We start from the raw sequence: 22,933 nt of genomic DNA, 5'->3' as shown, positions 1-22,933 counted from the left end.
TTCTGGAAAAGCACTTTTTGCGGAAAAGTGTCTGTGGCCAATCTAGATGCGCTTTTCCGCAAAAAAGCCCCGATCGCCTTTTTCCCCCCGATCGGGGCTTTTTTGCGGAAAACAGTACTATGCTGTCTACACTGGCCCTTTTGGGCAAAAGTCTTTCGGAAAAAGACTTTTGCCCGAACGGGAGCAGCATAGTTTTTCCAGAAAAGCACTGATGATTTTACAGAAGATCGTCAGAGCTCTTCTGGAAATTCAAGCGACCAGTGTAGACAGCTGGCAAGTTTTTCTGGAAAAGCAGATGATTTTCCGGAAAAACTTGCCAGTCTAGACACAGCCTGTGTGTGACAACGTGGAGGCAGTATAGCACAGTATTTAGAGCAGTTCCGGTGTAAGGTCTGTTTGAATGCAGAATGCTGTTTAATCTAGAACAGTAGTCTCCAACCTTTTTAAGCAGATCACTTTTTGAATTTAAGTGCAATCCAGGATCCACCTCAAACCCAAAGGCTGCATCTAGACTGGCAAGTTTTTCCCGCAAAAGCAACTGCTTTTGCGGGAAAAACTTGCCAGCTGTCTACACTGGCCGCTTGAATTTCCGCAAGAACACTGACGATCTCATGTAAAATTGTCAGTGTTCTTACGGAAATACTATGCTGCTCCCGTTCAGGCAAAAGCCCTTTTGTGCAAATGCTTTTGCACAAGAGGGCCACTGTAGACAACGCGGTATTGTTTTGCGCAAAAAAGCCCTGATAGCCCCGATCGCCATTTTGGCTTTCTTGCACAAAGCCGCATCTAGACTGACACGGACGCTTTTCCGCAAAAAGTGCTTTTGTGAAAAAGCGTCCGTGCCAATCTAGACGCTCTCTTCCGCAAATGCTTTTAATGGAAAAACTTTTCCGTTAAAAGCATTTGCGGAAAATCGTGCCAGTCTAGACGTAGCCAAAGACTCTTGCCCCTCCTGCTCCCCAATCAGGTTAGGGGATGCGGTCTCTGATCTTGGGCTAAAGGATTTGAAGTGTGGGAGGGGGTTCTGAGTTGAGCCTGGGGCAGGGAGGTAAGGTGCAGGAGGGGATTGAAGGTACTGGCTCTGAGAGGAAGTCTGGGTGCAGGGGGACTCAGGGTGAGGGCAGTGGTTTGGGGTGCTTGAGGGGTTCAGGACTGGAGCAGGGTTTGGAATGCAGGCTCCAGCTGGGCACCAATTACCACAGGTGGCTGCAGGGTGGTGGTGCAGGGGACTACGGCAGGCTCACCCCTACTCTGGCCTGCACCACTCCCAAAAGCAACCAGCAGACTCTCCGTCCCTGTTCCCCCCCCCCATGGGGTACAGAGCGGAGAGAGGGGCACCTTGACATCAGCACCCCCTCCGCTTCTCCTGTGCCCTGCACAGCAAGCAGGAGGCTCCCGGGCTGGGGGGCAGCTCCAAGGCAGAGGGCAGTGCTGAGAGGGGCAGATGAAGTGAGGCTCTGGACAGGACCCCCGCCAGAGGGGTTGGGGAGCACTGCCCTAGACACGCACCGCCGGCAGCTCGCAGGAGAGAGGGGCACCCCGCCCTGCCCGCGCGGGAGGGGGGGGGGCGGGGCGAGCCGGCGCAGGCGGCCCCTCGGAGCAGGCTGCCCCGCGCGCCCCCGCCCCGCAGAAGCCCGCGGCGGGCCGAGAAAAGCGCCGCTCGCAGAGCCGCCGCCACAGGCCGGGCGCAGATGCAGCAGGACGCGCTCAGCTGCCGCATGAGCGGCGCGGCCGCGGAGCCCGGCGCGATCACGCTGGAGGAGCTGGACGGCATGGCCGAGGAGCCGGGCCCCGACTCGCCCTGCCACAGCCCCGGCGGCCGGCAGGACGACGCCGAGCAGGAGCGGCTGCTGAGCTACTGGCAGAGCGTGGGCCGGGGGCACGAGGTGGACGTGCCCAGCGGTAAGAGCTGCCAGCGCGGCGGGGGCCAGGCCAGCTGGGAGAAGAGGCGGAGAGGGCGGCTGGACCGTGCGCTGCAGCCGCGCCCCCCCGCTCCCTGGGCCGGGGCATGGCCACACGCTCCCGGCCGAGCCCCTGGCCCAGTCCATCGCTCAATCAAAATCAAGAGTTTAGGATTTAGCGGGATTATGCAGAAGGGAGGCAGGCGCGTGTCGGTCAGGGAGGTGACGGTCCAGGCTGACCCCATCACCGCGGTGCCGTTTTTCCAAATGCTGGGCTGTACAGCGAGACAGAGGGGAAGAGGAAGCAAGATCCTTCCAGCCCTTTGGAGAAAATAAATGGTTGGGGAGGGAGACTGGCTGTTTAGACTGCGGTTCTACTGTGACTGACCACACAGCTTGCCCACACATTTTTGAAATAGTGACTACATAGTTCGTTTACAAGCTAGATTTTATGCCTTCTAATTTGAATTTGAGACACACACCAAAAAAAACTGTCAACACTATCAGCCTCAAATTTCCCACAGAGTAACATCTTAATGTGAGGGTGTGGGAAAGGGAGCACTCATTTTAAAGTGTGTTTGATATCAGCTAGTGTGTAACAGCCTTTTTGCCATAGTTAAGGGAATGTAAATACAGGTGGTTTTTAGAAGTTCAGCTTCCAATTCTAAGATATATAGCCATCAAAAACAGAGCAAGCAATATGCATGAAAGATAATGAGATCAAACCTTGGATAAACAAAGTTGCAGCTAAAATTTTTCATAATAATTGCAGAATTGAAGTAATTATTCAGGTCTTGACTCATTTGTAGAACAGGACATACATCAAGTTTAAAAAAATGGATAGCTCATCTAAAGATTTTTGGGTTTTCTTTGGTTTTGTTTTTTGAGAAGGACCTCCCAATACCCCCTTCCATCTTTGGTCCTCACTGTTTTTACAACGTTAAGATCAGAGACAGAATCAAAACAGGATAAGATGACTCAATTTTGTGACCTACAATAGGCAAAAAGTGACCTTTGGCTTCTTTATAATATCTCAAGCCTGGCTGTTGAGCGCGGGTTAGTTGCTGGTTTGTTTTATTTCCATTTTTGAGAAGTTCAGGAACCTGAAATATTATAGTTCTCAGAACGTGTAGGGTGACATAAGGAGAAAAAGATAATTGAGTGATTTTTATTCAAACTGCTTAACACTTATGGGCATTAAACAAATTGAGAAATACTTGAGGGAGGATTTTTTCCAACATCTCCCACATTGTTCCTAAAACATGAGAAAGCTGAGTCCATATCTGAGATCAACAAAAACCAGCAAAAAACCATCTAGACTTTGTATTCCCAAAATTCAAACAAACAGCAACCAACAAGTCACAAAACCCAACCTATTTTCCATTTCAGGTCATGTTTACGTTTCTCATCCTAAGCTTCATTGTCTTCTTTCCTGTATTACAATTAAGGATAGGCAAACCGGTTTGAGCAAACAGACAAACCCCTTGCACCTCCCTTGAAACTGAAAAGAGGTACCAGCCAATATTGTTTTTGATGACGACAGCCCACAAAAAGACACTGCTTCTAGGGACTGCCTCATGGGGTTTACAGCCTGTAGCCCAGATACAGTAGGCAGTGGTGCTGAATGTGCTTCTGTTCGATGTAAGCAGAGCCATCAAAAACTCAAAACTTTCCAAAATGCAAATTGAATAGAGTCCCTCCCCATTTGAAAATCAGTATCCTGGGGCTATGTTTCCTAAAACAAATGAGAGAGTTTGCAAGACATGAAGAAAGTGGACGTTTAGAGTGACAGCAAACCAGATTGTGAGAAGTCAGAGGAGGAACATAAGATTAAATCAAGTTCTGTAGGTAACTGAGGCTGTTGGGGGGGGGGGGGGGAGAAGGCAGAGGAAAGGGATTGCTCTGGCACTGTTTTACAGTTAAAAAACAACAAATTGTCTGGTAGCACTTTATAGACTAACAACATGTAAATGGTATCATGAGCTTTTGTGGGCACAACCCACTTCTTCAGATGACTGGAGTTATGAATTTAGGATGTGCAGACCCAAAATAAATAGGAGAGAGGAGGGAAGAGGGAAAAAAAGAAGGGGGGGTTGGGATACAGGAAGCAAGGGGAAATCAGTAAGTATCTGAAGATTGGGTAGTTAAAAGGAAGCAGATAAGAATCAAAGTCAATTGATAGTATCCTTCCTGACTTAGGAGTCTACATAAAGAGCTGTTTGCACCTTCAAGAGCTGTTAAGTTGGTAGTGTACCAACCAGCTTTCATAAGGATTGAGTCCATTAGCATGTGAAATGAATTGCAGTTTAGGGCATTCAAACAGAGGGGGTTGGTGACAGATCCAGAAAGAGTCAAAGTTTTGAGATGCCACTCTTTAAACATGTCTTTTAACAGATACAAGTCCTCACCACAGGTTGAATCCCTCTAGTCAGTACCCTTGTGACCTGACCAGAGCCCAACTAGAGAATTTACTGGACCACAGGACGTCAATATTGTCTAACAGCATTACCGACACTTCCACCGCTTACTGGGCTCTTAGAAGACATTTTAGGGGTAAATTAGAGCTAAACAACCGTACAGAACACAGAGCCAGGACCGGGAGAAGTAAACAAACTTTATAGGACTGCAAGAAACTTGGCTATACCCATAATAAGTGCATATCTGGCTAACTAAAATCATTCCAGACCAGAGAGTGCCAGACTAGAATAAAGTGACAACTTTATAATACAATTTTGGAGCAAATTCAAACCTAACCTGTCCTCGGAAAACCAAGACAGATTCTGTGTTGGAGATTAAAACACTAAGCATTGGCTAAAAGAATGTGTTTGCTGCATCCCTAGTATGTCCCCCCCCCCCCCCCGGTTCCCAATTCTCCAACAGTTGACTTCCCCACCTTTAGCTAGGTGCCTGTGGGATGATCTTCTGTTTCCATGGAGATGAGTGGAATCCTAAAGCTTTGTTCTAGTTTTTAGGTGCTGAGACGAGATACTCCCAAATAAAGCAAGTACTTAGAGGGGGCCCTAGATTATTTTCAAGTTTGACAGACCACTAGCAACTCATAAAATAAGGTCCCACTTTAGATGCCGTAGATTGCTCATAGATTTGAACTGGTTCTGATATACATATCATGAAAGTCTGCAGTGGTAGTCTATAGCTTATGAAGGAACCCTTCTGATCACACAGGCCATGTCTACTCTACAGATAAGATCGAAGCAGCCACATTCGATCTTCTGGGATTCGAATTAGCGGATCTAGAGAAGACACACCAATTCGAATGGAGAGGGCACTCCTATCGATGCCGATAGTCCTGCTCCTACGAGGAGTTTCTTGGAAGACATTCGAGGCTCCAAGAACAAAGTTGCTCTCGCCCTTCAGCGCTGGGGAGATTTTCATCTCATCCTACAAATAGTAAGGGCCCTCCTGGGGGAGGGTAAAAGGACCGGGCGGCGGGAGGCCATGGCTTACCAGCGGGTCCGCAGCTTCCATGACGCCCTGCTCACTTTTGGGCATGGTCACGGTTTGCTGCAAGGACCAATGGGGGCCGCTGGCACTCCTGCCAATAAGGATCTTTCCCAGCCCTCTCAATGCCGGCGCTCATCATTGCCACTCTAAACACCCGGGGCTACAGGTCCAGCCTCCGTAGGTGTCAGGTACTCTCCTTCCTTCGGAAGGGGAGGTACTCTGTCGTATTCCTCCAGGAGACCCACGCAGCTCTGGCCGCAGAGGCTAGATGGCAGCTGGAGTGGGGGGACAGAGTTTATTTCAGCCTCTTGTCGGTCCGTCAAGCCGGGGTGGCTACCCTGTTCTCCCCGAACATGCAGCCCGAGGTGCTGGGGACCGCTGAGGTCATGCAGGGTCGACTGCTGCATCTCCGGGTTCGGATAGAGGGGCTGATATTAAATCTTGTCAACATCTACGCCCCGTCATCCGTCTCAGAGAAACTCCACTTCTATCAGGAGGCGTCTGCCTTCCTCGGCTCTTTGGACCCTTGTGAGTGCCTGGTTTCGGGCGGGAACTTCAATTGCACCCTCGAGGACCGGGACCGTACGGGGCTCGAGCAGTGCCCGGCCGCCGCGGACGTCCTCAGGGAGATAATAGACCATCACTCCCTGGTGGACGTCTGGTGTGACCTCCACCTGGGTGAGGAAACGGTATTTACCTACGTCCAGGTGGTGGGTCATCGGTCTTTCCACTCCCGGTTGGACCGCATTTATCTGTCTCGCCATCATCTCTTTCGGGCCCACTCCTCCAGCATTCGGCCGGCCCGGTTCTCGGACCACCATTTAGTGGCCGTGAAGGCCTCTCTTTCTTCGGAGAGGCCGGGGCCGGCCTACTGGCATTTCAATAACAGCCTGCTGGAGGATGTGGGCTTCGTAGCCTCCTTCCGGGAGTTTTGGCTGGCCTGGCACAGGTGGCGGTGCACCTTTCCCTCGGCACGGCAGTGGTGGGATGTGGGGAAGGTGCGCACGCGGCTCTTCTGCCGGAACTACACCCGGGGGGCCAGCCGGCGGAGGGATGCGGCCATAGAGCAGTTGGAACGGGAGGTTTTAGAGCTAGAGAGGCGGCTGGCCACCGGCCCTGAGGATCTGCCCCTCTGCGGAGCATACTGGGAGAAGCAGGAGGAACTCCAGGCCCTGGAGGACCTTTGAGCCCGGGGTGCCTTTGTTCGTTCTCGTATCCATCTCCTTTGGGAGATGGATCGAGGTTCCCGCTTCTTCTATGCCCTGGGGAAAAAAGAGGGGGGCTAAAAGACACATCGTCTGCCTTCCAGCAGAGGACGGCACCCCTCCTCACGGATCCGGTGGAGATGCGCGAGAGGGCTCATGCCTTCTACGCCTCTCTCTTCTCCCCGGATCCGACCGACGCCCACAGGGTTCTCTGGAATGAACTCCCGACGGTCAGCGCGGGCGACCGGGACCGGCTAAAGCTGCCTCTCTCCCTGGCCGAGTTCTTGGAAGCCCTCCGTCTCATGTCCATCAATAAATCCCCGGGCATGGACGGGCTAACCGTGGAGTTCTACCGCGTGTTCTGGGACATCCTCAGCCCAGACCTTGCTAGCGTCTGGGCCGAGTCCTTGGAGAGCGGGGTCCTCCCTTTATCGTGCAGGCGAGCCGTGCTTGCCTTGCTGCCCAAGAAGGGGGACCTCCGTGATCTGTGGAATTGGCATCCCGTCTCGCTCCTCAGCATGGACTATAAAATCGTTGCCAAAGCCATCTCCCTAAGGCTGAAGTCTGTGCTGGCAGACGTGGTTCATCCAGACCAGACCTACACCGTCCCAGGCCGAACCATCTTCGACAACCTCTTTCTGGTCCGGGATCTCTTAGAGCTCGGGTGTAGGGATGGTCTGTCGTTCACCCTCCTGTCTTTGGATCAGGAGAAGGCGTTCGACCGGCTGGACCACGGGTACTTCCTGGGCACCCTGCGGGCCTTCGGCTTCAGGCCCCATTTTGTGGGGTTTCTCCAGGTGCTGTATGCCTCCGCAGAGTGCTTGGTCAAGCTCAACTTGGTCAACTTCGGGTGGGGAGTATGTCAAGGCTGTCCGCTGTCAGGCCAGCTCTACGCTCTGGCCATGGAGCCCTTCCTCCGTCTCCTTTGCAAGAGGTTGACGGGGTTGGTGCTCCGTGAGCCGGAGACGAGGCTGGTCCTGTCAGCGTATGCCGACGATGTGCTCCTTGTGGTCCAGGACCCGGGAGACCTGGCGCGGGTGGAGGCTTGCCAAGCCGTTTACTCGGCAGCCTCCTCCTCCTGGGTCAACTGGGTCAAGAGCTCTGGCCTGGTGGTAGGGGGCCTGGTGTCAAGCAGGCTCCCTCCCACCCGCGCTTCAAGCCATCAGGTGGAGCGCGGGTCCGCTGCTCTATCTCGGCGTTTTTCTCTCTGCCACGCATCCCTCTCCGCTGGAGAACTGGCAAGGTTTAGAGGCCAGGGTGGTTGAGCGGTTGCAGAGGTGGATGGGATTGCTCCGGTGCCTCTCCCTGTGTGGGAGGGCACTAGTACTTAACCAATTGGTCCTGTCTATGCTTTGGCACCATCTCAGCACCCTGGTCCCGCCCCCGGGTTTCCTGGCCCATATCCAGCAGCTGATGCTGCGGTTCTTCTGGCCAGGACTGCATTGGGTCCCTGCAGGGGTTCTCCATCTCCCCCTGGAGGAGGGAGGGCAGGGCCTGACGTGTTTGCGCACGCGGGTTCACATCCTCCGCCTCCGGGCCCTGCAGAGACTCCTCTTTGATGCAGGTAGTCCGGCGTGGAGCACGTTTGCGCACGCCTTCCTTTGCCGCTTCTGAGGGCTCCGATATGACCAGCAGCTCTTTTATTTGAGAGGTCTTCCACGAGACCTCTCCGGGCTACCGGCCTTCTACCAGGACCTCCTCCGCACCTGGAAGCTGCTTGCGACGACCAGGTCCTTGGGAGCCACCTTGGGAGCAGACCTCCTCGCGGAGCCCCTGCTACACAACCCCCATCTACGTGTGCAGGCGGCGAGTCTCCCCTCAGTGCGCCGGAGGTTGGTCTTGGCGGACACCACCAGAGTCGGAGACCTCCTGGACTACCGCCGGGGAGACTGGGTGGATCCTCGGGCACTCGCCCAGCGCATGGGGCTCTCCACCCTACGTACTCCCCAGCGCGTACTTCAGGAGGTGAAGGACGCTTTGCCGCCCACTGCTCGGGTTTACCTCGAAAAGGTCCTGCGAGAGGGTGCACCCCGCCCACCCCTCAGCCCCAGCCCTCCTGAACTCTCCATCGGCCCCAAGCCCTGTGTACCTTCCTGACTGCCTCCCCCTCGTCATCTTAGCCGGCTGCACACGATGCAGCCAGTCCCCTTCCGAACCGCGTCAAAGAGTCACCTGTAAACGCTCGTGCTTCACACGCTCCACTTCCCCGCCCTCGTGTCCCACCCAGACACCAAGTGGCGGGACCTCCTAGCACCAATGGAGGGTGGGGAGCCCCGGTGGGCCAGCCTCTATTCGACCTTGGTTCTACAGCCCACCGGGGACATCTGCTGGAGAATCCTGCACAGCGTGGTGAGCACGGGCGTGTACTTGGCGCGGTTCAACCCCACCCCCAACACGTGCCTCTTCTGTGGCGTGAGGGAGACGCTGGCGCACATCTACATCGAGTGCGCCAGGCTACAACCCCTCTTTCGGCTCCTCCAGAACCTCCTGTTGCGGTTCTGGCTTCACTTTTCCCCCCACTTGTTAATTTACGCACATTCCATCCGTGGCCCCACAAAGTCGCGGGACCTCCTGGTCAACCTCCTCCTGGCTATGGCCAAATGGGCAATCTACAAAACCAGGGAGAAGAGGTTGGCCGGGGGAGGGGCCTGCGACTGTGGGGCCTATTTCCGTTCCTGCATCTGCTCACGTATCCGGGCAGAGTTCAAATGGGCAGCGTCCGCTGGCTCTCTCGAGACCTTCGGGGGGCAGTGGGCGCTGTGTCTGGGGTTCTCTGCTCGGTGTCCCTATCCGGTTCCCTCGTTTTAACCCTTTGACCCTCACACCCGTCCCTGTTTTTTCATTATTTGTCCCCAGTAATTAGTTGGTTTTTCCAGATTCTGTGGACCCTCCCCTCAGGATGGGGGGAGGTCCTTTAGATGTGGGCGGGCTAACACCCGCCCACCCAAAAAAAAAAAAAGGAAGTAGAAGGGACAGTGTGCTCCTTTCGACTTCCCGTAGCGTAGATGGCACTAAAATTCGAGTTAAGCTACTTTGATTTAAGCTACACTATTAAGGAGCTGGAGTTGCAAATCCTAATTCGATCTCATCCAGGCCCCGATTCTCCAGAAGCTCAGAAAGACAGACAGAAGAAGCTAGAATGTGTCCTGATAGTATATCTACTGAGAAAAGTAACTTTTAGAAGAATACTGCTTCTCTAATAAAGTTACTTATTTTTAGTATTTGTAGAAAGTGACTGAAGCTCTATTACTGTTGCAACAGTCAAAGCAGTGCCTACCATTGGGACCATGGCAATGCCTCAACATAAACACAGAAATGGAGGAAAAAAACGAGAAAAAAAATAAACCATCCTAGATCTGTTTAGTTAGAAACATGGTTCCTTCACTATTATCATCAGAAACAAGAAATCTATAATTGCAGATATTTCAGATTACTTTATTCCAATTTAAACAAGAGGCACCTTACAATGTTTTTTTTTAAATGCTAAAACCAAGCCTATCCTAATTCTTCGAAGCAGCCAGTTGCTGAATTTTAAAGTTAATAGCTAATAAGATATTTATCATCATCATATAACAGGCATTTTGTGTGCCACCATAAACCTACTTAGGTTAGTGACTACCAAGTAGAATCTCTGTTTTCTCACAGGAGGCCTTCAGCAGCTATGATGAACTTAGATCGGGTGCCTGGTATGACAGTCAGTATCTGGTGAATATACATGCTAGTAAGACGCACCACAATCAGAGGCAACCAAAACTTCATGTTAATTGACTTCTAAAACAAATACAGTCAAATACATCAGGCCTACTTGCTTCTCACTGAAATACCAAAGACTTGCTTCTTCTACAACACTCACATATACAGTCAATCCTAATTATCATTTTAAAATTTAAATAGTTGAACCATCAAGATGTACACATACTTGTAACTGACTCTTCATGTAGCTGTGGGGCGACAGCTCATCTTTCTTCAGCCTACTCTCTCCCAAAGTTACTTCACGTCTAATATGTCTGAATATAACCTTTTAAGTACAGACACCCATAACAAGTAACTACCACACCTGTGGGCACTATTTTAAAAATACATAATATACTAGTTTTCATGGAACACTAAATCCATAACAAATGTTCACATTTCTCGTAGAATACTAGGACTAGAAGGGACCTCAAGAGGTCATCGAGTCCAGTCCCCTGCCCTCATGGCAGGACCCAATACTGTCTAGACCATCCCTGATAGACATTTATCTAACCTGCTCTTAAATATCTCCAGAGATGGGGATTCCACAACCTCCCTGGGCAGTTTATTCCAGTGTTTGACCACCCTGACAGGTAGGAACTTTTTCCTAATGTCCAACCTAAACCTCCCTTGCTGCAGTTTAAGCCCTTTGCTTCTTGTTCTATCCTCAGAGGCCAAGATGAACAAGTTTTCTCTCTCCTCCTTATGACACCCTTTTAGATACCTGAAAATGGCTATCGTGTCCCCCCTCAATCTTCTCTTTTCTACACTAAACAAACCCAATTCTTTCAGCCTTCCTTCACAGATCATGTTCTCTAGACCTTTCATCATTCTTGTTGCTCTTCCCTGGACCCTCTCCAATTTCTCCATATCTTTCTTGAAACGTGGTGCCCAGAACTGGACACAAGACTCCAACTGAGGCCTCACCAGCACAGAGTAGAGAGGAAGAATGACTTCTTGTGTCTTGCTCACAACACACCTGTTAATGCATCCCAGAATTGTTTGCTTCTTTTGCAACAGCATCACACTGCTGACTCATCTTCAGCTTGTGGTCCTCTATAACCCCTAGATTCCTTTCTGCCATACTCCTTCCTAGATAGTTGCTTCCCATTCTGTATGTGTGAAACTGATTGTTCCTTCCTAAGTAGAGCACTTTGCATTTGTCTTTATTAAATTTAATCCCGTTTACCTCAGACCATTTCTCCAATTTGTCCAGATCATTTTGAATTAGGACCCATCTTCCAGATTAGTCGCAACCCCTCTCAGCTTGGTGGTATCTGCAAACTTAATAAGTGCACTTTCTATGCCAATATCTAAATCATTGTTGAAGATATTGAACACAGCTGGTCCCAAAACAGACCCTTGCAGAACCCCACTTGTTATATCTTTCCAGCAGGATTGTGAACCATTAATAACTACTGTCCGAGTACGGTTATCCAGCCAGTTATGCACCCACCTTTTAGTAGCCCCATCTAAGTTGTATTTGCCTAGTTTATTGATAAGAATATCATGCGAGACCGTATCAAACGCCTTACTAAAGTCTAGGTATACCACATCTACTGCTTCTCCCTTATCCACAAGACTCGTTATCCTATCAAAGAAAGCTATCAGATTGATTTGACAGGATTTGTTCTTCACACAGACAAAAGACACATTTAAAAGCAAACAGTTTGAATTGAGCAATATGTATTTTACTTCAAATCTCCGTATCACCAGCGCAGAACACAAAGCTAGTACTGGTGGCTGTAAACAACTTTATGGGACTGTGGGAAACTTGACCATGCCCATTATAAGGGGACATCTGGCTAATTCAAATCATTTCAGACCACAGATGTTGCCAAACCAGAGTATTTGGGGCAAGAAAAGTTCAACCTGTACCTACACTGGTGCTTAGGTCCTTAGGTGAGTGTAATTTGTGTCACACTGAGTGTGGATTAATCACATCCCTGAGCAATGTAAATTATACCAAAGTAAATGGTAGTGTAGACAAGCCCAGAGTGTCACAACAAAATACAAGGTTTGACGTAAGTAGTTAGCTGGGCAGTTTCAGCCCAAGCAGTACCACTCAGCCCTGGTGCTCTGGGGGGTGCTGAGAACAGGTAGGCAGGGATAGGAGGGGTGGAGTCAGTGAGGGGGAAGAGACGGAGCCAGTACTCCCCTTCTCCTGTCCGAGTACCTTTTTCAGAACTGAAGGGCTGTGTAACTTGAAATTAACTCCTCACAACAGATTTTGATCCAATAAAACCTCTTACACACCCTCCCTCTCATATCCTGGGACCAATACAGCTACAACTCTCCTAGATATCAAATTGTAATTCAGTCTCCGATCATATTAAAGCAGGATCTGGTGTTTCAATTACTAGCCCCCCCCCCCCAAAAAAAAGTGTAAGGTTTAAACTAAAGTTAACCAATTCATATGAAATTTTCAACAACAGAGTTCTCTTCATTACAGCATGACATTCAAGTCACACAAACAGCACTTAAGTAAGCAATAATAAAACTACTGTAAATATTTAAAAACTAATCTTTCCACCCAATAGACATCTACACTCGTGGTCTCCGATCTAAAACTCAGTTGTACTAATAAATACAGTTACCAGTCCCGAACGATAATTTGCTGGACCAGGGGAAGTTCCCTACCTAGCTTCCCAGCCCTCTGATCCTTCTTGCTGCCAGCTTCTTCTGGCCCAGGCACCAGCCCCGCTGTCCCTCCCTCCCCCGCATGCCATGGGGCTCTCTGGTTCAGGAATGTCCGTGGTCCAAAAGGATCACAGATGTTGTCAAACCCGAGAATCCCCATTTAGGGAGGCACAGCCTGATGTGCATAGATGCAACACTCACACTATAGAAACTCCTGTATATTTGTAAATATAGCTTATTTATACATTTAGCACAAATACCCTAATGCCATAAGATAAACAGGGAATGTACATCTGTATTTCCATACCATGTACTCGCACCGTTCCTTCTAGAACAATCCAGAGTGTTAGCCGTCATCTTCTGTATCACTTGTACCACCCCCATCAACAGGGGCTTCATCTGGCACCTCCTAAGGACTGTATCTCCTACCGCCCCTTGGCTAGGATGCCTCTTAGCATATGTTATGCTGACATTATGTCTGATGAATATTAAGTAGGGGATGTTTCCTTTTCTCCTTATTTGTATTCCTCCCCTTACTAATGGTGAAGTGTCTTTTCCCAATAGGTCAGTATATCATTGATCTCAACTTATATGTTAATTTGTTACCATGGGACTTTTATCACATTTATTATTTCTGTCCCACCCAGTTATTTGGTCTGGTCTTGACTGGTTTTTTGTTTTTCTAAGTAATGATGTACCTGCTAAGTTTGAGGTTATTCTTGGAAACCCCAATACCATGGAAAGTTACTCTCTTATCGCCTAGGGAAAGGTCCTGAACATATGTGAGCTCTCTCAGTGAAAGGTCTCAGACAACATAGCTCAACATACAGGACATGGCCTGTAACAGCATGTCTACACTAGAAAATTATTTCAAAATAACTCCTAAAATAACTATTTCAAAATAACTTGTCTACACTACAGGGAAGCCTCAAAATTAAACTGAGGAAGGCTCCCTTAATGCAGATGCACTACCTCAACTTAGAGCCCCAGAAAGCACTGGGGAGTAATTACTTTGAATACTCTGGAGAGTGATTATTTCGAAATAATTCCCTAGTGTAGTCCAGGGCTAAGTCTCTTATGTCACAACCAAACTGCCAATATAAACCTACCGTGATTTATTATAACAGCATATAATCAAAACCATAAGGAAATAATAAACTTATATCTACAGGCAAGCAAGCAGGTTATCCCTATAGGCTACAGATATGCAGTGACTACAATAACTGTCTAGAGCTAGCAGAACGATTGTAGAATCTTCACCCTACCAAAACAAGTCTCCAACATAGAGGCTTCCATCAGGGAATAGTGAGTGGTAACAGTATGCACTGAAGCCCACGTTGATGCGCTACCCCTCTCTGATAGTAGGGGGATATTACGCAAGCTGCTCACCAATGCTGCTCAAGCCCCGAGTGAGCTGTAATCTGTCCAGATAGATCTTAGCTAAACCTTGTCATAAGACAACCAGGGACCTGCTTCGACAACCAGTAACACAGGTTGCTCCTTAGCCCATTCTGCAATTACTATACAGAGTCCTAGCTGTACACCTGAATGGCATGGTCATATCTAAATGCAATGACAACAATCAGGATATCCAAGATGTGAAGTCTCATTTTAACTGGAGTGGAATGCAATTTAGGGAAGGTGAAAACACTAATTCAGATATTGGAAACCCTCTTATGCAGAAAGTTAATGGTGAGGTAGGAGAATGAGTGTTCTTGTGAAAAGTGTCAGAGGAGAGACCCACCATAAAGATCTGAATCTCTCCTATTCCCCTAGCCGATGTAAGGCTGTCTTCCTCAACATGTACTAGAGCAGCGTTTCCCAAACTGTGGTCCGTGGCCCAGTACTGGTCCTTAGGAAAAAAATACTGGGACTCAACATTTTTTGCGAGAGCCTGCCTTGCTGCCCACAACCCCCAGATGAATGCCGTGCTGAACTCCCAGTGTCAAAAGAGGCAGTGTGGGCTTCCTGTAGGGTTGGGGGGAGGGGGGTACTTCTGCAGCTGTGCACCAGTCCCGGAAGTGCGCGGGCTGCTCTCCCCCCTGCCCCAATAGCCGGCGCAGTACCTAAAACACCGGTCCATCACACACTAGGGATTTTGTTCCCTTGCTGCCTTCCTGCACGCGGGGGAGTATAGCTGAAACAGGGGCTACTACCAAGCAAGAGCTGATACCATATTCCATAGACAGAAACCCTCTTCCATCTGGCTCTGTCAGTCTGGCCAGTGGTTTCCTGTTTGGGAGCAAGATAGCCTGAAGTGCACAGAGTAGATCCTTTCTGTAGACATCAGCCTGTCAGCATCCAGGATGCCAGATACAGGATCCACCCTTGGTTCTGTAAGACCAGATCTGATGAATCTTTGTGAAAGGTTCACGAGAATTGAGTACCAGAGCTGTTTGGATTTTGCTGGAATTACAATAACCCAACCCACCTCAAATTCCTCAAAACCCAAGGCATCATGGGGCTTAATGGAAAGGCACATGTCACATCAAGAACTCAACAGAGGAGAGACACAGCACAGAAGAGGGACCCCAGGCTTCTACTTCCCGTGCAGCAGAACCTCTGGTACTTATGGTGACAGGCTGCAAACGGTGGTAGACTTTAAAAAACTGACCAACCAGTCCATGCTTTGCCTGTTTGAGGTTGATGTATCCTCCATTCTTAACCACCCTTTCAAAGACTGCAGATGTCTGGCATGCTGCATGTGACACACACTCATTCAAACCTGTATGCCAGAAATCGAAGGTGGAGATTACAGTGGCAAGGGTCACCCTATGGAATTTGAATCCAAGGCCAAAGGTGCTGAGACGGTGAAGACTGAGGTTTAAGAAAGTTAAAACTAACTCTTTGAGGGCTTCAGGGATTAAGACCAGGACAGTGAATTAGATTCAACAGAGCCAATTAAGTACTATAGTAAGGTACTCTGTTTCCTCTACCAGGAGAAATAAATGACTGCTACCATTTTGTGCAAGATGCATCTGATGAAGTGGGTCTTTGCCCACGAAAGCTTATGCTCCAATACATCTGTTAGTCTATAAAATGCCACAGGACTCCTTGTCGCTTTTTCAAATTCAGACTAACACGACTACCCCTCTGATGCAAGTGTAGATTAATCCTCAGAGATATAGTGACAATTACTGGAGGAGACAGGATACTGTGAGGTCATAGCTAGACTCTTATCTATGCATTGCTTCCTGAACATCCATATATATTGGGGTTTTCTACTGGCACAGTGGGAGTGTCAACAAGGAACTGGGGACAATAGCAGGACTCAGATGATATGGTACTTTGTGATGCGAACAGAAAGTTTCAAATTTGCTTTCATTTTAGAGAGGCAGAGGTAAGAGCAACTGACTACGCCCTTCTATACTGGAGAAAATCATGCTCATTTTTAACAAAACAAGAGCTAAGCAGACCAAAGTAAGTCAAGGTGTATTTACTCATTTCTGTAGTTTCAGTTCTAGAATTAAGAACATATGATCTCATTGCAGACATGGCACAACCAATCCAGCAACTGACCAGAAATAATCAACAGCAGGAGAGGGAAAGTATCCCATTTACACTGATACACCGCAAAGAAAAGGTAATGCTTCTCCTGTCTGGTATTTATAATGATTACAGTTTGATAATTTAATTTTGTAAGTGTTGCAAGACCGATAACTGAAAACATGAGGCAGCAAGGCTCGCCCTATGTCCACCAGTCCATAGTTGAAGAAGGGAAGAACAATGCACACAAATGACTGAAGTCAGCATGCCTGAATGAAAGTTAGGAGATCCAAAACCACTTTTGGGAAGTGCACATACTATGCACATACTCATCAGTAACTGTGTACTTACAGGGTTTTTGAGGACATTTCCCTTTATTTGCAAAACAAGAGTTCAAAATTCTGAATACTCCCCCCCCCCTCAAATTAAAATCCAAAATGTGTCTTGCCAGGTATACAAGAGATGTTATTTTTCAAATATAATTTTTAAAAATAAAATCAGTGTTTTCCCAAGCAACTAAGTTTAAGTCCAAATTAGACAAAGGTGAGAGAGTATGAGATTTGTATGAACATTGCATAACTACCACAAGTTTAATGCAAGCTAAGTACTTTAGCTTCAAAAGCGACTGCCATTAAGTCTGCTTTTGATTTGTGAATCTGCCATCTCACACAACCCATTCTCACTCTGGTTCTACTCAGAGATGGTCAGTTACAGTCTGGCTCTCCTTGACAGATTTCAGGAATACACATGGAAATCTAATCTTTGTCTGTAAAACGTCTCCTAGATAGCACTTCCACTCCTCAGGATTATTTTAAATTAATTTCTCCTTTTCCACTTGCATGCTCAATGTGTCACTAAACTGGCCAGATCCATTGTTTCACCAGAACACAAAGGCTGTTAACATTCTGAGTTAAAAAAAAACAAAAACCAAAAAACCTCCATAGGTATTTAAAAGTGAAAAGGTGGAGATAAGCTGATCCATAGCTAATTCAATTAAGTTCACCTTGTTCACAAATAGCCATTACTAGTTATTGGAATTACAAACATTCCCTGCAAACACATTTCAGATTAAGGATTTTTCACCAATTGCAATCACAGTTGTAGCTGCTGTTTTACGAGTCATTACAAACAGCAGTGTGGTCAGGCAGAAAAGGTTAAGGTTGGAGGAGAATGAGTAGGAGAGTCTGTGCTCTGTAAAGCACTCTCTCACTCAGAGGCTGGAATCAAATTCCAGATTCTTGAGCCTTGCCATTCTTCTATCAGCAACTATGAAAACTATTGGCAAAGTATTCAACCCTCTAGTGAAAGTGCACATAGCAGTAGTACCGTATCCTCTATCAGCTACTTCTTTACCTCAAGCAGCAGAAGTCTTCACAGTGAATATAATGTTTCCACACCTCCGGATGAACCATGTTGGTGACAATACAATGCCACACACGCTTTTTTCCCCAGATTGCTTTTTTAAAAGCAATGTTGGTCCCAAGATACTAGAAAGAGAAGGTGGGCAAGGTAGTATCTTCAGACTAGGGGGGGTAATGTAGTCATACGGAGTTGCAAATGAAGCCCGGGATTTAAATTTCCCGGGCTTCATTTCCATGAAGCCGGCCGGCGCCATTTTTAAATGCCGGCTAGTTCGGACTCCATGTCACGCGGCTACACGCGGCACGGACTAGCTAGTTCGGATTAGGCTTCCTATCTGAACTAGCTGTACGCCTCGTGGAACTAGGGGGGTAGTGTAGACATACCCATATTGAACCAACTTCTGTATGTGAGAGCCCTTGCCTAACTTTGGTCCTATAAAAGATATTACCTCACCTACTTTGTCTCTACACATACATAAAATTACAATAAAATAACATAAGTTTTCAAAGTCAAACACTAAGAAGATAGGAAATGCCACAGTTAAAGGTGCCCTCCCCATGCAACCTCAATTTGGTCTCATTATGCCTATGCATTACCAGACAATCATGACCAGGGCTTGATGACCAGCGGCGAAAGCCCCTCGCCAGCCCCGCACTGCTCATGCACGTGCCACAAATGAATGGGGCACCCGGCTGAAATCTACTCACCACGGGAGTATATGAGAGAATGCTCATTAAACAAGGGTATATTTGAGCTAGCTACATAAAAGTCAACTAAATATTTAAGAATTGAAAAGCATTTTTAAATTGAACATCAAGGCATTGGAAATAATTACTAGTCATTTATATTTTCTCCTGACCTTATACCAGTTAGCTTATTTCCTTTCAAAACAGGAAAAGGAGCTGATTCTTTTCTTAAACACTGAAAAGTCCTTTATACCAAAGCTTAATGTCAAATTTAAATTGTCTGATTATTTTGGTTTGCAGTTTGGGGAAGTGCTTTATGAAAAACGCCAATATGGAAAAGCTAAATGGGCTTGTATTAAAATGCAAGAACAACAATATGAACAGAGCATATGTCTGGGATTTATGAAGATTATGAAATATATTTGTGAACAGAACTCTTCAGGTAACTAGAGATACTAGTTTTGAAATAGAACATCTTCTGCTATTTATGCTCCAGCCTCTCTCATCAATTCTAGTTTGGATTTGTACCAACCAGTTGCAAATGCACAGTCCTTCACAGTAGAAGCAGCAATTTGAGACAGCTTTTTTGTCCTGGAAATAAAAAAAAAAAAAAAACAGCCCCTAGTCCCCAAACTGAAGTGCCTCCTTGCATCAACATTTCAAAACCGTGTGTTTTATTGACAACTGATCGCCAGCTTTCGTTTCCCACCACGTCTTCTTGCTTCCACATTCCCATGGTCTGGAATTCTTGTACTTACAATAAAATCCCATTTAATTGGGATTAAAGGGGAGGTTGGAGTCCACTTCAGCCAGGCTGAAATAATTCCCTCCTCCCCACCCCACACCACTGGCCAGACTGGAGCAGCTTCTGTCCGTGGGGCACCCTGGCTCACTGCGGACAAAGGCTGCTCCAGCCTGGCCAGGGCAACTTACCAGTTAAACCTTCCTATTCCTAACTTGCACAGAGTACACTAGACAAATGAGTCGTTCTGAACAGCTGTATTTCTGAACAGCTGGAATACTACTGAAAAATTCTAAGCGTCAGTTTGCACAGCAAAAGACCAGACTATTACATCATATGTTTCTAATCTGATCCTTGATATAACACAGATTATTAAATTTCACCAAAGTATCTTCTTACTGAACCAAATACACTTTAGCCAAAAGAAGCTGTCAAGGCATCCAGTCTTGATTTGGAGATTTGTTCCAATGATTAGTCATCCTTTCTGTTAAAAGTTTGTCTAATTTCCAATACAAATTTCTCTGGTTTCAGCTTTCTTATATTAATTCCTGTACTTTTTTTGATACATTCCTGAGCCCTTTAGTACACAGGGTTTTCTCCCACCAAAATACACACAGACTAATCAAATCATCCCATTTTCCAACTTCCTTTCTAAAATGTGAACTCCAGAATCGAACAAAATATCTCAGTGCTCAGTCTCATCAATACCCATATACAGACGTAAAATCACCTCCCTACTTAGTCATTTTTTCCACTGTATCCTATTATGAACACATGTTGAATTCTGACCCCTAGATCTTTCAGTGTCACTGCTTTCCGGGATGCAGTCCCTCACTCAGTCTATATGGTCTGCATTACTAGACACATAATTTTGCATTTGGCTGCATTAAAATGCAAAATAAATTATCAGGAGAGAATGTGTGTTATACGCATACAAGTTTGTTAGATTAATAAACCTAAAAAGACAAGTGTTCAGAATTAGGCTTCCTGTGTTGTCTTCTCAGCACGGAGTTATTCCCATGCAACTCCATGTATGGAGGCTCCTTTTCTGCAATAAGAATGCTCCAATTCCAAATCCAAGTGGATTAAGTTAATTCATATAAAGGTACTCAGTCCAGAACAGCATCCACATATGGAGTTAATGAAGAATAATTAACCTGCTTTCAATTCACACCCTATAGCCGATTAACTTTCGTGTATAGATAAGCCTATATTTGCTAAACCTCACTACATCTAGACACAGAAGAGCTCTCAGAACACTTAATTCCGAGACACGGTGGAATGTTCATATCAACAGCTGTTTCCAGCCAACAGCACTAAACCCATCACTTTCAAGATCTACTGAATTCCATTCTGCTATCATTTCCCATTACAGGACTTTATTTTGAATGTTCTTAATCCATGTACAGACAAACTTTAAAACTTAATAAAGACAGAGTGCAAAAGTTTGCTTGGGTTCTCTAGAGTGATGCTTGTATATTATTCTTCAGGATTGTACCTGGGGATGACTATACCCATTGTGACAATAGTGCATACTAACGAATCTCATGCCGAGATCACACGTTCGGTGACAGTCGCATACTACCTACCTGAACTCCTGCAGGATCATCCACCTCAGCCTTATGATCCTGACATAATTATTGAAGAGTGGCCGCCTACTGTTGTTTATACTAGGTAAGCAACATATCAGTCCTGTGCTAATGAAGTCTCAGGTAGTACAAGTCTCTTCCTATGTATTTAAAACAGCGTTTAGTACTTGCCAAATCCTAATATATTGAAAATTAAAGCTTGTGTTATCTTCATTAACTATCCCTTGTTTCAGAAATCAAAGTGAAAGTCAATTCAGGAGACAACTATTAGGTTATGTAGCCTGACAGATTACAGAAGTATTTAACTTTTTGAAGTAAATTAGTTACAGTTCTACTTGTATTCTTTTTTTTATAAAGAGAAACAGAATAATTAGTGAAACAGGGCACATCATACCTGACAATTGTAAATGTTGGGTTAAGTAAAATTTTAGCTATCACCACCATATACGATACATACATTTAGAAGCATTATTGAATCACCACCATAGAACCCTGGGAAGGGAAAGAATCTTCCAGGTCTAGAGGGGACTCCAGGAATACAATAAAACAATAGAATATAATTAAAAATTGGTTGTTGCAGGAGCTTCAGAGGGGTCACCAATGAAGATTCAATAATGAGAGAAATAAACTTGTTGGCAGAACTTCTGGAGAGTCCGGAGCTATGTTTGCAGAATATATTCATTGTTGCAGGATACACCAATCCAGCTGCTGCAAATCGACACAATGAAATATGGTTCCTGCAAAGACCATAGCCTCCCACTTCTAAAGCCTAGCATTATCCAAATTCCGTTTGTACACAAATTTGTAAATGAATCGTGAGGCTAGCTGATACCTCTAAGTCTTTGTGATAATCCACACACAGTTTTAACCCTATTTTTCTAAACTATGTATTAGTTTATCAAAATAGCATGACAATCAAATCCAATTTAATTATTGGGCCATTGGCATTAATATCTGAAATCATATTGACAATTTTGAAGTCCTGTACCCAGTTTATTAGATACTTAAGTTTTACAGTTTATCCATAATATTTCATTGAGATTTGTGAAACTTTTTAAATTGATTCATGTAATCTTTGTGAACGAGGTAAATTCAACTCTCAAAGGTATAGTTCATAAGTTCAAATTGTAGTGTTAAACACTAATTTGGTTTTAGATTTTTCAAATATTTACATTTTAAATATTTTTCCCAGTACAGTGTCTCTAAGATGCCCTAAACATTTAGCTTGAGATTTTTCAAAAGTGCTTATTATTGGCCTAACTCTGCTCCTGTAGAAGACAACACAGGTTGAACACCTCTAGTCCAGCACTCTCTGCTCTAGCATGATTTTAATTCGTCAAATGTCCATTTCTCATGGGCATGACTAAGTTCCCCACGGTCCCATAAAGTTTGTTTACAGTCACCAGTCCTGGCTCTCAGTGTTCTGTAATAGCTCTAATTTACCCATAAATGTCTTCTAAGAGCCCAGTAAGCAGTGGAAGTTTTGGTAATGATACTAGATGATATTGACCTCTCCTGGTTTGGCACCAGTCTGTTCCCAAGTATGCTGGCCTAGTGAGGTGTAATCAGTAATGGAAATTGGGAACAGAGTTTGGTCAAGTGCTTTGAAGAATACCGTCCTTGAGTACAAGTTTTCCCCACACTTCTCAAAAAGAAAGTATTTGTAGCCTTTGAAATATTGGGACCAGGATGTGAACAGTCAATCACATTACACAGTCAATATTTTCTCTTTGGGCACGTCTAGACAACATCCCTCTGTCGGAAGAGGGATGTAAATGAGCCTGATTGAAAGTGCAAATGAAGCGCGGATTTAAATATCCCTTCATTCATTTGCATATTCATGTCTGATCGCTGTTTTGAAAAAGGGTATTTCGAAAGTGAAACCGCAGTCTAGACAGTATTTTTGAAAAAAAAAAAACACCTTTTTTTGAAAGAACCTGTAGTCCTGAAAAAATGAGTACTGGTTCTTTCGAAAAAGGGTTGTTTTTTTTCGAAAGAACCACATATCTCTGTGGTTTTACTTTCAAAATACCCTTTTTCGAAACAGCGATCGGACGTGAATATGCAAATGAAGGACGGGATATTTAAATCCACATTTCATTTGCGCTTTCGATCAGGTTCATTTATA

General features: G+C 46.1%; 2 protein-coding genes across 4 annotated transcripts in view; one reads left to right on the top strand and one right to left on the bottom strand.

Annotated features, from left to right (window-relative positions):
* The window catches only part of FANCM (FA complementation group M), a 106,646-nt gene that overhangs the window by 60,673 nt on the left and 23,040 nt on the right, over positions 1–22,933 (bottom strand). The window lies entirely within an intron of this gene.
* Positions 1,616–22,623, top strand: LOC102446921 (heme-binding protein 2-like). The gene is made up of 5 exons (XM_075926129.2): positions 1,616–1,902; positions 16,432–16,523; positions 18,775–18,916; positions 20,707–20,890; positions 21,386–22,623. The coding sequence occupies exons 1-5, from the start codon at positions 1,692–1,694 to the stop codon at positions 21,555–21,557; spliced, it is 801 nt and encodes a 266-aa protein (XP_075782244.2). The 5' UTR covers positions 1,616–1,691; the 3' UTR covers positions 21,558–22,623.

The sequence above is a fragment of the Pelodiscus sinensis genome, chromosome 5, assembly GCF_052426305.1.
Source record: "Pelodiscus sinensis isolate ZL-2025 chromosome 5, ASM5242630v1, whole genome shotgun sequence".
Classification (NCBI taxonomy): Eukaryota; Metazoa; Chordata; order Testudines; family Trionychidae; genus Pelodiscus; species Pelodiscus sinensis.
Note: the sequence above shows the minus strand (reverse complement) of the source record. Positions and strands in the feature narration are given on the sequence as shown.